This window comes from Pleurodeles waltl, chromosome 1_2, assembly GCF_031143425.1.
Source record: "Pleurodeles waltl isolate 20211129_DDA chromosome 1_2, aPleWal1.hap1.20221129, whole genome shotgun sequence".
NCBI lineage: Eukaryota > Metazoa > Chordata > Amphibia > Caudata > Salamandridae > Pleurodeles > Pleurodeles waltl.
The window spans coordinates 184,783,184-184,797,513 of record NC_090437.1 but is presented as its reverse complement, the minus strand read 5'-3'; the positions used below and the strand labels follow the sequence as shown (position 1 = coordinate 184,797,513).

At 44.7% G+C, this 14,330-nt stretch overlaps 1 protein-coding gene across 1 annotated transcript in view; it reads left to right on the top strand.

Annotated features, from left to right (window-relative positions):
- The window catches only part of GRHPR (glyoxylate and hydroxypyruvate reductase), a 194,882-nt gene that overhangs the window by 26,013 nt on the left and 154,539 nt on the right, over nucleotides 1-14,330 (top strand). Inside the window, exon 2 of the mRNA XM_069237577.1 lies at nucleotides 11,192-11,322. Coding sequence (XP_069093678.1) covers nucleotides 11,192-11,322 — 131 coding nt within the window. The remainder of the gene's footprint in view (nucleotides 1-11,191; nucleotides 11,323-14,330) is intronic.

The window sequence follows — 14,330 nt, the reverse complement described above, 5'->3', positions numbered from 1 at the left end:
TCTTGTCCACTTCTTGCTTCCTTTTCATGAAATTAAAATGCTCCATCATCACGTTTTGGCTCTTCCAATTTTTTTTTATTTAACCTTTCCACTGCTTCTGTATACACAGACCAATTATCTCCCCTCACCAGATATGGGTGTCACAACAGGTAAGTTATCAAAAATGTGTTGACCTTCAGTGCCAAGATAACCAAACAGAACTGCGGGTTTATACTGTGGCTTTACCTGCTGGGCTTGCAGCTGATCGCCCATGCATCAGCTGGGACCACCTCTGCGCATTTGGTGCTTGTAAGTCTAATTATCTTTGACCACTCAGGAAGGAAGGGATCTGGCGGAGTGCTCCTCACTGCATCAACATCTGCTTCCTACCTCCAGGGACAGTGTTACAAGAAAACATTGAGCGACGCGCTAGGAGCCTGCTCGTTCCCCCTGTTGAGTGGACCATAACTGGGTGTGGGTGTGGGGTTCCACCAAACACTCACATAGGACCTTAGACCACTGATTGAACCCAGCCTGTGCCTGCTGGGGTGCCGCCTCAGCTGGACTCATATCCTGCAACCTGAACCCGCACTGACTGTGTGAACACCTGGAACCCCAGCTCGTTCCCTGACGATACTCGCTCAATTATCTACCAGATCATGGGAAAGCCAGACACCAAACAATCAAAACTCACTTATGAGGGCAAACGACGTACGTACAGAAGGGGGGATGAGCTTGGGAGCCATGATGAATCCCTAGGTTGACGAGGACTCTGGTGAGCCCAATCTTAAGGAAATACTCTTGGATGTAAAAACAAGTCTAAAGACCATTGATGGCAAATTGGACCTCTGCACTGCCCGCCTCTATCACGGCAAGCAGTGTGTAGACAATCATGAGTCCAGATTGGATCATCTGGAAATCTGCGTCTCTGACGTTGACGACCATCAAACTGACTCTAGATTTTCAGAAAGGACAAAATCCTGGACATAATAAAAATTAAGAATGAAGACCTGAAAGCCAGATGCAGGCAGAACAACCTCCGAATTACAGGCATCCTGGAGTCCACTCAATATCGAAAATGAAGGACTTTGTTGAGACAATGCTTTGTAGCTTCTTTGGCGACAACTTATTCCCAGTATTCATCAGAGAACGGGCCCACCGCTTGCTCAGCCCCTGGGTGCGCCAGCCAGGCCGATAATCGCCAGGTTCATAAACTACTGGGACAGGGTTGTGCTCCTGACTTCACCCATAGTGTGCAGACGGCCCGTCGCGACTTCACACCCATTAAAAAAATGCTGCAGAAGGTGGAAATCCCATATGCCCCCCTGTACCCCACCAAGCTTCGGATGTCCGTCAATGGCAAGTCATACTTTTTCACAGATGCCCGCTCAGCACTGAAGTTTGCCAAATTCACAACCAAAAAAGGCCACTCCCCTGGGGGATCGCCCTTTGTCACTTAACGAGCCTCATTGAGTGACAATGACTGAATTGTATGAGCGGCCCTTGATGACTAGTCCCGTACTGCTCCCAGGGGCCCAAAGGTGGCTGTGGCTATTTAATGGCCAGGCTGCTTTTTAGTCCATCTAATCTGTTGCACTTCCCTTTCCAACACCATTAACTGTCCTGTGCCCAACACCGTGCTTGTTACAAATACAGATCATAATCCACATATATGGTTCGGCCACCCCACCAGTTGACCAGGTCTTTGCTTGGTGTTACCGCTCCCCCAGGGCTGTTTCCCAACACTATTTCCTCTTTGTGAGTTTGGGGTTGATGGGGTGGTGGGAGGGTTAATTTCCTCAACCAAGTTCAGGGGTTGAAGTAAGTGGGGATGGGACTGGGGAATCGTTGCTTAGTTATGTTCTTTGTTTGGTTGTTTTTGTTATCTTCCTGGATTCACTTGGCTATGCCTTTCTCTCAAAGCACGTCACCACTTCGCCATACATCAGTCATGAGCTCACTGCTCACATCACTCTACATGCATCATCGCCATGGCCACCCTAAAATGCTTAACTTGGAATATACACAGGCTTAACGATGGCAGAAAGGCCCATCTTATCCACTCCTACCTGCAAAGGCATAATATCGATATATGTTTCCTACAGGAAAATCATCTGTCGAACTCCAAGTCCCCTTGCCTATGAGCCCGCAACTAGAACACTTCTCACTCCTCTGCTTATTTAAAGTCTGCCAGGGGCGTAAGAATACTTTTACGCAGGGGGACTTGCCTGGCTACTGTCTCACACTGTGCTTGACCCAGAGGGTAGATACGTGATCCTTGCGGGATCGCTGTGCAGACTGCCTGTTATACTGGCAGCTGTGTATGGTCCCAACGTGGGCGATCCAGAGTTCTATTCCACGCTCTGGACCAAGATACAAAGTCTAGGCTCCTGACCAGTTGGACAGATCCGGCATATCCAGATGTCTACTCACTAACACCTTCAAAATGCGCCAAACAATTATTCTCGACAATCAATTACAGGACATTTGGAGACTCGCACATTCACATACACTTGAGGGAACGTGCATTTCAACATATCACAGCTCCTGGTCCTGACTAGATTTTTGGCTAGTTTCCCCCCATGTCAGGACATGGTCGCTTGGCATCACTCATTTGCAAAACACTTTTTCTGGCCACGCCCCAGTCTTGCTGGAGCTACAGCTCCCTGCCTCCACACTGCGGGCCTTCACCAGGCAGCTGCCCTTCAGGCGTGCTGCGGGATGAGATGTTCCGCAAGGAGATCTGCAAAGAAATTGTTGAATTCTTCACCCACAATGCGGACTCTGTGGAGTCCCCTTCCATGCTATAGGATGCTTTCAAGGTTGTCATGAGAGGAGCCTGTATTGCTAAACAAGCCAGGGTCCTGTGGGCCATCCGACAGCCATTGGCCAAGCTAGATTCGATCCTTAAAGGCCCACTACATCCAATCTAAAAACGCCGATCTTCTGACCACCGTCAGTTCAAAACTAAAAATAAATTCCAGGAGAAGGCTATTTAGGAGACCCATTACCTTCACAAGGACGCTCCGGCACCAATATTTCAGAGGCCACTCCGGTATCCAGGTGAATTGGGCAAAATCCATATCATTCCTTATCACCGACAGTACCCATCCCTTCCCCCTCTGAATTTCCTCATCAATGGTCAGAGGAGTCTGTACAGTACCTAGGCATCTGGCTTTGCCCCAATATTATCATACTCTAGCAGGCGAACTATGACAGAGCCATGACCTGGCTAGAGGATAGGATACCGCTGTGGACACGACTACCTCCTTTTCTTCCAGGCCACATTGCAATAGCGAAGATGGTGGTCCTCCCTAATTTTTTACCTTTTCCTCAATATCCCTATACTTCTGACCGCCACTTTCTTTAAACGCCTAAAATCCAACTTGATCCAACTGTGAGTTTCCTGGGAACTCCTCACCTTACCACTAGCTCAAGTGAGATTGGGAGTACCGGACATGACCCTATGTGCATTATGCGCACAAGTTCCATATTTGCATTTTTTGGGTATATCCCACTCAATTTCAACCACACGCAGCCATTGAGGCGGACAGAGCAGCACCATGCCCCCTGTCAACTGCACTATGTCTTCCCTATAAGGCACCTCGGGCAAACATTGACACAATCGAGAGTGTACGCTGGGCATGGGATGGCCTAAGGAGGAGGGTGGGTTTGCCTATACTGTATGCGCCATCCATTCCCTTGACCAACAACCCCGTGATCTTCCCCTCTCCACGAACCAGGTGCTAGAGCACGGGCACATAAATACGATCTCACCTTCTTCTCGGACGTGTATCCTGACGACCAATTTCTCACTACATTGCCAGATGTGGATGGGGCACACCGCACTCCACTGGATAAATTTTTGTAATATCAACTGCGAGACTCGTGCTGTGCCCTACACCCTACTATCCCATCCACACCAATACCTCTGTTGCCCTTAGAACATATCCTTACGTCCCCATCGCCTTGGCACTTCTTTACAAGACTTTAATCCTCCACACAAGCATTCGCTCCCACTATTGCATACAGGGCACAAGCAAAATGGGACGAAAATCTTTCTATTGCACTCACTGATACTTAATGGCTCTACTGCTGCAGTCAACTGGAATGCCTTTTCCCAAACTACAGACTTCGACTCATTCATTTCAAATTCCTCCACCACCTCTCCCGCCACCCCCTACATTTATTTAAAATGGGTCTGGCTCCTGATGCAAACTGCATTCGCTGTAAGTGTGCATGGACCTCCTTCCTTCATTTAGCGTGGCATTGCCCGCAGATAATGTCCTTCTGAGAGGAGGTCTTCTGGACATTACAAGCTATCAAGGCCCCCTCCCCCCCCAAGCCCCTTTGATGCCGCTGGTGCCGCTGTTGGGCTACGTGAAGGAGATACCTGAAGACAGCCGACGTCTCACTCCCATGTTGCTTCTGTTAGCCAAATGGAGAGTGGCCATCCACTGGGGAAGGCGACCAGTCCCCACAGTTACAGCCTGGCTAAACGATGCAGCACACTGCCAGGAACAATTATTCACATCCTGGGATTTAATGCCACCGCGTTCCTGGCCCAGAGACACATGGGACCCTCTCCGATTCTACCTCCGCACTAAAACTAATCCCCGCTAACCACTAACAACGCACTTGTTGACAGACACCTGATGATGGAGGGGAGGGGCGAAGGCCCGGATTACCCAGCAGAAACCTACGCACCAACTCCGGATAGGGGCACACACAACTTATCCACCTGGGTGAATTCCTTATATCCCCCCCCCCATTGCTGTCTCTGACCGCAGCATCCAAGATTCACTAGTAAACTTATTGTCATTCTTAACGCACTGGCCTTGGCTTCGTATTGCATATCATATATTGTACTGAAAGATGACCCTACCGAAATCTACCATGTGATGACATTCCTCTGCTTATCCCATTGATTGTGCCTTTCCCTCTGTTTTGATGCATATGTTCTTACTCAAAACTACAAATAAAGTAATTTAAAAAATAGCCAGGGCGACGTAATATTCCATAAAAGAAATGGATATAAATACAACTTAATGATTGTTCCACATTGAAATTTCATTTAGGACCAAGCTTGTAACTGTTTGAAAAGGGACACGAAGAGCTGTCAAAACTGAAATCAAATTTGATTTATTGGAATTTATCAGCAGCGTCGTCTGGATTGAGTCTTATATATATTCTTTGTTATTCACAAATTCAACAACATGTTTGAAAAAATATCTACCACAGGATGAAGGACCGCTACCTCCACCTGAATGGCTCAAAAACTAAAATCCAGTAAGACAACAAGCTGTTACTTTTTGCAATGGCTGAGGGAACTAGGTATCATCCCAACTCCCATCTCCAGCTCTGAGAAACCTTGAAATTTGGTTCGACAAACACCTTTCCTTTAAACACCAAATTGCAAGTCTAGTTGAAAGCACCAACTACAACCTCCTGATGATCAAAATGATCACACCTCTTCTACAAAGTAAATTCTGGATTCGAATAACCAGGGCTAATATGCTATCCCGACTCCAGTACGGTGGTGCACATTTAAACCACCTTCATAAACTTCAGAAAAAGCAAGATCAAGCAGCCAGAACCTGTTTCAGTCTAATTAATCTAACCTCATAGTACCAGCGCTGAAAGATCTCTGCTGGCTCCCAGTGGCACAAAGAATCAAATTTCAAACTCCTGTGTATGGTCTTTAATTCGTAGAGATAACAGCCCAAATACCTACAAAAGCTTAACTTGATTTGCACACCTACATCAAGCAAAGCAAACTTGATCATCCAAAACAAATTATCCAGGAAATCCCATGGCTGGCAGACGAACAGAACACTCTGGGCGTACCTCTGGAACTCACCACGACCGGACAACAGACATTAACCCCAACTTGTTGTCTTTCAAGAGAAAAACAAAAAGCAGCTTCTTCACAAAAGCCTACCAATTTGTTAGATACCAAGGGACCACCCATCCCTTTTTTTAGCAGTCTGGTCTCCTTATGAATTTCTGGAACTTAATCACCCTATACCTGCCAATACTACTGTAGAAGCCTCTTTGAGCACGAAAGATCCAGAGATTACTTGTTCACCCATTCATGGGCTTGCCTTTCAAAAATCCTTTATCATTGGTAAATGCTTTATGTTTGTCCGTCCTTTGGGCAGTTTTGTTACCGCCTTGGCCATCGACCCTGTTACATGGATAATTGCACATCTTTCAATACGTTTGACTGTGAGCGAACTGCTTTTTCGGTTTTCTGTCTCTCCTTTGCACTCACGCTGGCTGTGGCGCTTTAAATTGGCTGGCTTATATCAACTATTTAACTTTTTGTTTTCAATTTTATATTTACAACACTAATAGCGCTAACTCGACCAAACGTGAGATCCTTTGCATTGCAAATGCTTGTTTCTTTATATGGTGGCAGCCACCGTGGGTAGACATCAGTGCTAAGGCAGAGTCTAAAAAATAGAAAGTCAGAGATGTGGACTGCCATTATAATTAATTGCCCTTAGCAAAAAATTAAGGTATAAATATATTAAGAAAAAGCAAAATTAAAGCTTTTAAAATGGTCTGCACATGTGAAGAAATTGAATGCTAGAAATTAAATTGGTATAATCTTGATTTGTCAAAGCAGCGCAAGTACAGCAAATGGAATATAGTATGGACTGGTGTTGGCCAGAATTGAAGCAGCAGTGGTATGCCCTGAAAAAGAGAGCATGCATTAAGGGCAACAAGACAAGGTGATATGCTAGAGTCACGCATATTTGTTCAAATTTTAGAAATAAAACTAGATTTTGAAATGCTTCAACTTTCCCATTAAAATTAGAATATAATTTGTTTTTGTGTATTTGATTGTGTATATAATGTCCATAATTGGTGTATTTGTTTGATACATGCGTGTTTTTGTTTACTGATGTAAAGTAGAAATCACAGAACTTGCTTAGGAGGGGTCCCCAGCTTCAAGTAGTGAATCATGGGTGGTCCACAGAAGTCAAAAGGTGAAGAAATGCTGGTCTAGCCCATTGGCATATATTCTAGAAAAGGGACCCCTTCAGGACAGTGATAAGGTTTGAGGGACAGGGAGGATAATCGTATTAGTTAGTACAAGGGAAAACCCGCCTACCTTAAACACTTTTTTTTAATAGTACATAGTCATTAATACACCAAATGTCTCATAATCAACAGAAAACGTAACAATAACACAGCATATGTCACAAAGCCAAAAGAAACATAACATGTGTTATAAATGCAGTTTATCACACAATTAGTTTTTATAAACAGTTTTCATACTTTTTTGCAATTTTTTTCCTTAGTTTATGTGCGGTACATTACATATATTGTCTAAAGGCAAAAAACTATGTTCACACGAAAACCCACAACATTTCTAAAAAAAAAAAACATGAAGACCGTCATTCATACAACTTGTAAAGCTAGCGCAAAACTATATGGTGTCTGAACAGCAAGATGTTATCAGTCTTGCTACACTGCCCACATGTATGTTATCTCTTGCTTCTTCTCTCATAAGATTACTTTCATAAGTGTATAGTCTCTTCCTTTATCCGTCGAAGTTTTGTTGAACCACAGTCACCGGGCTATTTACCTAGATCAGTTCAACAGTGTGTAACAGAAAACTTGAATAATGGTTTTGTATAGTGGTAAAGGGCAAGAGACCTACATTGACAAAACAAGTATATTGATCCAAGTACTATGGAACTAGTTGACAGGTAAAAAACAACTAGTAAGGTGGTTGCTAAGAACAAAAGGCTTACATGTGTATACCAAAAACATCTAGACCCGTGTGAAAAACAGAAACAATCACCACAATAGCAAAAATAAAAAGTGAAAATGTATAGAAACCATCACCATATCTGGGTGACATCTTCGTTTACCACCTAGTCCATTCAGCCCTTTCATGCTTCAAATATCCAGTTGCAATGTGCACCCAGAGAGGGCTCACATGTACTCTGGTGCATGGTATATTTAATCTACCTACATACCTTAGTCCTCTCAATATTAACAAGCCAGAATATTACTGGTAAACAGTAACCTACAAATGCAGCATGCACAACACCACCTATGCCTAGAAATAGGGTAATGTACAGTGAAAATCCATTGATGTTACTGACCATCAGACGTTAGGGCAATATCTATCCTAAATAGAAGTAATTGGCGATGAGATAATATAATTCAGTCATGGAGACTGATCAGCTGCCCTCAACAGGGACAACAATGTTAATCCAACAGTGTTAATAGTAAGGCAGGCTGTAAGGTTTCAGCAGTGGCTGACGCTTTCACTGTTTGATTTTATGGCTCTGCCCCTTAAGCAGGTTGTATTCTGGTCTCCTCTGCATTGTTTGTCAGCTTGCATGTGTAATCCTTGGATATAGATATATTTCTCCAAAAACCCTTTGAGTTCTGCCACCTTTTATTGTCTGCCTGTCCTCACTGGAGTCCCCTTTCCATAGATGGGACTTCGGGCTTGCCCCGTCACCCAACTTTTTCTTGCTAGTGTGCTATCAATGTGGCTGTCTTCACCCCTGGGATGTCTTGGTCCGGCTTGTGTCTTGCTCTTTTTTCTGGAAACTGAACGCTAACCCTTTTATTGAATCCCATGCTTCCTCTGATGACATGAAGTTCCAGGTTCTCAGCTATGATGTTCAGCTGCAAAGGAAACAACATCATGTATTTGGTCCATCTTTCTCGGAGTTATCTGATTACTGCTTCACAGCTACACCTCTGTCTCTGCACCAGCTGGCTGAAATCTGGAAAGGGCCTGATATTTCCACTCTCAAAGTGATGTTATCATGTCTCTATCTGGATGATTGAAAATGCAGTTTGTGATCGTTCTCTTGGTAGGTGGAGGCACCTGGCCTCAGTGGAGGCATCAGTGCCTTGTGTGGTCTTTCCGCCTAGAAAAAGTTGGATAGTCCTTTGAGATTTAACATGTTCCAGGATGCAGTTCTCTACAAATAGTCCCATGCTGTGTCCTTCTGCCCGATCCAGCACTCCTGCTGTAACATATATAATTTATTCTTAAAGTACCTTCGAAGTCCTCCAGTCTTGTCTACATTGCAGCATTCTCTTTTTGTAGCTTGCCACCACACCCTAAAAGATTTTGACTTCACCTTGAGTATCATTATTTGTTAATTTTGGGTGACTCTCACCCATTTTCCATATATCCGATCTCAAAAGTTCAACCTCTGTTAACCGCATCAATTTTTTGACTCCACCATGGTCTTGGTATCTCATGATTGTGATTATGTCTCTCAATGTATGCTCAGGTTCTTCCTTGGACTCCAGGGTCTCTGCTGGTCCCTGCTTTTCAGCCTCCGCTGTACCTTCTTCCATTCCCTTGTGATGCAAAAAGGCATACCTGTCCATCTTACTCTGCTGATTCGGTTTCCTGTCCTTATCTATGAGACCAGGTTTGAACTCCATGATTAAAAGTAGATTGTGCCAAGTGATTGGGTTTACAAATGGAAAATTAAAGAACCCAATCAGAGGATGAAGCATCAAAGGAGGGTTGGTAGGGGGTGAGCTGGTGAGAGGAGACCAAGAGCATTGCCGAACTCCACGTTAGTTATTAATTTCCATCTTATATGTGCCAGTTTCTCACTGAATACTTGTAATTTTACAGCTTAAGCCTAGCCTGATAGCCATTCCTTGCTCTGCTTCAGCACTGTGTAACTAAGTCACTTGAAGAGTTCACATGTTTGTGTTGCTCAAAGCATCCTAACTCTATAAAGTCAATCTCTGTGTCATTGTGTTAACGTTTAAATGTTTTAAAATATGTGCTCAGCTACAAGGTAAATGTAAACCGCAGGTCAGCTTCTTGTTCAATACTGATTTTGTTGTCTTGTCTTATTCATCTTTGGCTGCTGCTCCGTCCATCCACATTGGCAGCAGAGGGATTTGCTCTACAGCCCTGGAAAAAGGCTGACCTCCATATTTAGAAATCTTTGCCAGACAGGCAGAGATCTCTACGCCTTCAGCAGATCTGCTTTTCTGGCAGCTACATTGAGGAGACAAAGGCGGTCATTCTGACCTTGGCGGACGGCGGAGGCCGTCCGCCAAGGTACCGCCGTCAGAACACCGCACCGCGGTCGAAAGACCGCAGCGGGGATTCTGACATTTGCCCTGGGCTGGCGGGCGGCCGCCAAAAGGCCGCCCGCCAGCCCAGGGCAAATCAACCTTCCCACTAGGATGCCGGCTCAGAATTGAGCCGGCGGAGTGGGAAGGTGCGACGGGTGCAGTTGCACCCGTCGCGTATTTCAGTGTCTGCTGGGCAGACACTGAAATACTTTTTGGGGCCCTCTTACGGGGCCCCTGCCGTGCCCATGCCATTGGCATGGGCACTGCAGGGGCCCCGCGGCACCCCCTACCGCCATCCTGTTCATGGCGGGAGAGCCGCCATGAACAGGATGGCGGTAGGGGGTGTCTGAATCCCCATGGCGGCGGAGCGCGCTCCGCCGCCATGGAGGATTCAGACGGGCAGCGGAAAGTCGGCGGTAGCCCGCCGGCTTTCCGCTTCTGCCCGCGGCTGTACCGCCGCGGTCCGAATGCCCAGCGGAGCACCGCCAGCCTGTTGGCGGTGCTACCGCCGACCTCCGCCCTGGCGGTAATTACCGCCAGGGTGAGAATGAGGCCCAAAGTTTACTGAGCTGCAAACAGGTTTAATGACACAACTGAGTAAATGTTGTTTGTTGTTCCAAAACAAAAAAATAAAAGTCCCTGATGTGACGGGAGTTTTCTCCCAGCATCCAGGTGTCGTTTTTGTGCTTTACTATTTTGGACTGTCTATTTCGCAGTCCCAAATAGGAAAAAAGTACATCCGGATGTCTGCCCTAAATAGGGTCTGAGGCAGTTCGAATGATGACCCATTGTGAGTAGGTTGTACTTCAAGGTGGAGGCTCTGCAGACTGATGCATGGTGGTTCCCCTGATTCTAAACAGAATTGGCATACCACCAGTTCAGCAGAGAAAATACTCCACCACTTTTGTGGTGGACTGCCCAGTCCTTCAAACTCTAAATAAGCCTCAGAATCAGTAAACTATAGGCTTTGTCTCATGACGACATATCTGTTCCCAGGCTTACTGAATGGTATTACATTTACCTACAGAGCATTTATTAGTTAATGATCTACTTATATGTGTGATATCTTGGGGTTTCTGGTAATCCTTGTGATAAAGATGTTTATTATGCATTTTCTTTATAGCTGCAGTATACAACAGTGGGACTCAGATGAGCCAATGCCAAGGCCAGAGCTGCTGAAGGGGATTGTTGGCGCCCATGGGCTCCTCTGCCTTTTATCTGATAAGGTTGATAAAGAAGTTCTGGATGCTGCAGGTGGGTAATACATCTTGTTGAACCATTTAGCATGACTTGCTACTGCCTCCTTTGCCCACAGAGGAATATCGGGAGCACTTCAGAAGAAAACACCTGTTTTTGCCCACTTTTTGACTAAAACACTTGTCATGGGAGGAGTGCTTGCAAATAGTTTAACCATGCGCATTCGCTTGGGGTAGCATTCCAACCTATCATTTCTTCCCCACCATGCCACCTTAGATGAGACCCAGCCGTGTGCACACCACTGTAGGTTCTGATCCACTGGGAACAGTCCAGGCTGCACTGTCAAGCCAGGTCCTCTTTGAACCAGAACACAAGTGATTGCCAGTGGTAAGACTGCTTGCAGGAATTCGCTCATCTCCTTTAGTTTGCACTGTTTGCATAAAACCTGATGACAGCTATTAATATTTACCTACCCTAACTGCATGCTATAGAATACCAGTAAAGAAATGTGAGAATGTTTTGCTGTTGCGGCACGCCGATGCATGCTGCATAATTTTAGCAGTGATGAAAGATTCACTGTAACAAATATGAGTGATCTGAGATGTTTAAAAACTGCTCTTATCATTATTTGAAACATTTGTAACAACGTTTATTTACAGTGTAAATTACCAGTCACTTTGAGATGAGGATGATCTGCATCTTCTTCACCATAAAACTGTTTTCTTTCCAAACTGCCTTCCAGCACATGACTCTTTCCCTTCCTTAAATCGCTCCAACTTTCATTTCTCTCCTCACTCTCTCACTTTGTTCATTGGGGATGTATTGGCATATTTAGTAGATTCGGGGGTGATGGGAATGGATTTCTCTATACCTTTTTTATACCATATTTAATTCAGGATAATTTCATATTTGCAGCCTGACTATTTTTTTCCTTGTTCTTCTTTTTTCTACCTTCCTTGAACATTATTTCACTCTTCATCTTTGTTTTTCCATTTGTTTGTCATCTCTCGCTTTTTTTCAAAATTTGTTTTTGCATTTCTTCTGACTTTAGAGTTCTTTTTCTTGCTGTCTCAATTCGTTGGATTTCCCACTTCTTGCTTTTCTTTTCTTTTTTCATTTCATTTAATTTTCTTTTACATTTTCTCTTGTTCTTTTCAACTTTTTGTGGCAACACCAGCTTTTAGGGAAATGGCACAATCATCAGTCTGTACCTCCCCAGTATCATCAAAATATCCATACAAATGCAAATATATTGAGTAAATCTCTACACTTCCCACATCCAGATTGTTGGTGTTCCACCTCAGACGGTGCAGTGTTTGCCAGTATCCACCACTCTGGGTCCAGTTTCCACTTCATGAAGCTGTCACAGAGGATGCTGATGGATTGGATTGATGTCAGCTGTAGAAGCTTCACTCGTGAATGACCACCCTTCTTCCCTCTGTGTAATCCTCATATTCCCCACCCCCAAAATGCTGTGAAACTGTCCTTGAGGTGTATCGTGAGTCGTCCGTGAGGGTTGGCCCTAGCAGTTGCAGCCTTCCCTGTCCGACCAGCTCTACTTCCACAGAAATGTGCTTCTTCCTCTGTCGGTGGAGGAGGCAACACCAGATTGAGCCAACATTAGCTTTTAGGTGAACATGATGATTGTGGGTTTTTTTTTGTGTTTTTCTTTTTTTTAAATCTTCAGCAGTGAGTATTCAACAGTAACTGCAGAGAGAGCCCGGGAGGACTCTGACAGCACCTGCCAGTTCTGGCTTCGATCTCTCATAGTCTGTTTTCTCTGGGTGTTCCTCACACAAGTAACATGCTAGGCTTCTCCTCCTTGACAGTCTCAGGAGAGGAATCAGTAGTTAAGGCTGTCCTCAACCCAATCTCGTTAAACTATAAATCACACAACGCAATGTGCTGCCACAACAGCCTTACGTGATACACCCAGGACAGGGAGAGAAGGCCTCTGTCTCCCTGGAGGCACACTTGGTGTGCCTTTTCAGTTCACATGACAGGTCCTGGACTTCGCATTCTCATTATCAAACCTAGGCAAATCTACATTCAGTAGATTAGCGCAATGGCAGATGCAAAATAAGTCAGAATATCAGTTTACACGTAGTTGGGTACTCAGGGAGGAGATTCACACCACCCTTTCACAGTGCAGGGGATGTTCTATCCCAAGATCATGCCTTTGAATTTACATAATGGTGAAGCAAAGACTGCGTATGCCATAAGTGTGTTTAATGATCTGAAATCTGTGACCCTGGCAGTAAGGAGGCCGGCATGATGAAAAGTTCAGGAAATTTTGCAGCAGCCCAGAAAGCAATGTTGATTTAACTGCCAAAAATCTTTTAGGTTAGCTTTGACAAAATACTGTAGGCAGCCAAAGTCAGGAAAGTGTGTTTTCTTTTAAGATCAAATATTTCGCTTTATTAGACCTCGTCTACACTTACTGCCGGCCATCTAGCATTCCTAAAGTCTTATGAACTCCCGGGAGAAGAAAGTCACATGGCTAGAGGAATAGCACTTCTGCCACTGGCCTCTACCATGTTCTTCTCATCTGCATACCTCCAAACTGTTCCTCATTTCTTTCTGTACCTTTTCTGGGAGCGGGATGGCTTCTTGTAGTTTTTATCTAAAGCTTGCTGTGAGGGTTAGATTGAGTTTGTTTAAGACTTTTGCCTCAATCACGTTCTTAGGAAAAGATTCTGTCTAAAAGCTCTCAGGATATCCTGTTCATGAGGGCTTTTGTGCTGGTCATTCGGGGATGTACAGAGACCAAATTCTGTTCTTATTTTTTATTTTGCATGTCCTCGGTCCCAAATTCCAGCCAGTTCTCCATTTAAAGTTAGCAAGTAGATTTCCCCCCCAAACCCCATTTTAAATGTAGCTCAGGGTATTTGTAGTTGATTTCACCATTATGGCTCCATCAGAATCAGTGGAAGTAGAGGTTTATGTGCTGTGCAGCAAAGCATGCTTTTAACAGGAGGTCACACGTACCGTCTGTGCTTAGGTGGAAAGGTTTAATCTGAAATAGACTACCTGAGTTTAGGACGGAGCAGGGGAGGTGTGCAAGG